General features: G+C 40.8%; 1 protein-coding gene across 1 annotated transcript in view; it reads left to right on the forward strand.

The window, feature by feature from the left end:
- Positions 1 to 1,217, forward strand: part of tec (tec protein tyrosine kinase) — a 25,022-nt gene that overhangs the window by 10,987 nt on the left and 12,818 nt on the right. Inside the window, exon 3 of the mRNA XM_008436104.1 lies at positions 879 to 1,047. Within this exon, the coding sequence (XP_008434326.1) occupies positions 879 to 1,047 (169 nt within the window). The remainder of the gene's footprint in view (positions 1 to 878; positions 1,048 to 1,217) is intronic.

Below are 1,217 nucleotides of genomic sequence, written 5' to 3' on the forward strand. Positions count from 1 at the left end.
GCGCCGCTGCATTCTGCTAAAAGCACGATGAAAAGTGAAGCTCTCATCACGCTTGGAGATGAAAAGGCGTCATGCGTCTGCGCCAAGATAACGATCAGAGCCGAGCCGCAGCTGCTTTAACCTGCAGATCAGCGTTTCGGCTCATTGAAGRGAGGAACTGCAGTCACTCCCACACGTTTCTTACCTGCAAACGTCCTTTTTCCATCCTTCACGGCTTCCTGGTCAGACMAACTGACCGTAAACATGCCCAACTCTGTTAACTGGGTTTATTATTTYACATTTTAACTTTTACTCTCCCAGTTTGTTGCCGAGTCGCTTTCTCCAGGATTTTTATCTGGTTATCACTTTAATCTGCATTCTTCCCCCAGTTCCTCCATTCCATGAAAGAAAGAGGGACTTTTAAAGTTTAAACTGGTTTTAGAAGTATTCCTTATAAAAATTTGTTAGAATATCCTCCTGACTACCAGGAAAAAAATATTGYCCAATCACCATTTTTTTTAAATCCCACAGTCTTTGTAAGAGAATAAAAGGTTTTATGCACTTACTTTGTCTCTTCCCATAAAATGTGTTATTACTGATAAATGCCATTTTTATGAATTAGAAAAAGGAAGGTAAAAAAGTCCCACCCCTTCACATGTGGTATCATTGAAAAGCCCTAAATGTCTCCAGATACCAAAAGGAATTAATTCAGTAGGATGCAGGGTGTGGGAGATATTCAAGTTTAGAAATGTCCTCTACAGAGGACAAAAATGAACTACTGGTAGTCRGGAAGATATAATAATTTACACGTCTCTTTCCATCATCAAGTCTGACTACTTTATGTATCTAAAGTATTGCATGTTGAGTTCATTCCTGAGGAGGAACAAGAACATTTTTAGTCCTTTTTTGTTCAAAATGTAACAATTTTGACCAAAACTTCTTTAGATTCACCAAATCTTCCTGAATGTTTCTGTGTTTGTGTCCAGGTTGTGTACGATACCAACACGCTGTATGTTTTCGCTCCCAGTCAGAAGAGCAGATCTCTGTGGGTCYTGATGCTCAAACATGGTGGGTCAATAAAAACAAGAACCAGTCAAACTGAAAGWTTAGCAGATGAGWCATGGGAAAAACCAAGATGGCCGCCTCCAGTGGTTTGAAACCGAGAGGCACGATGCCAGGGGGTAAAGGTCCCCTGGGAAAGCCTGGAAGTTGATTCAAGTGTTTTCCAGGTCTGGATA

Source organism: Poecilia reticulata, linkage group LG18 (assembly GCF_000633615.1).
Source record: "Poecilia reticulata strain Guanapo linkage group LG18, Guppy_female_1.0+MT, whole genome shotgun sequence".
In the NCBI taxonomy this organism is placed as follows: Eukaryota; Metazoa; Chordata; class Actinopteri; order Cyprinodontiformes; family Poeciliidae; genus Poecilia; species Poecilia reticulata.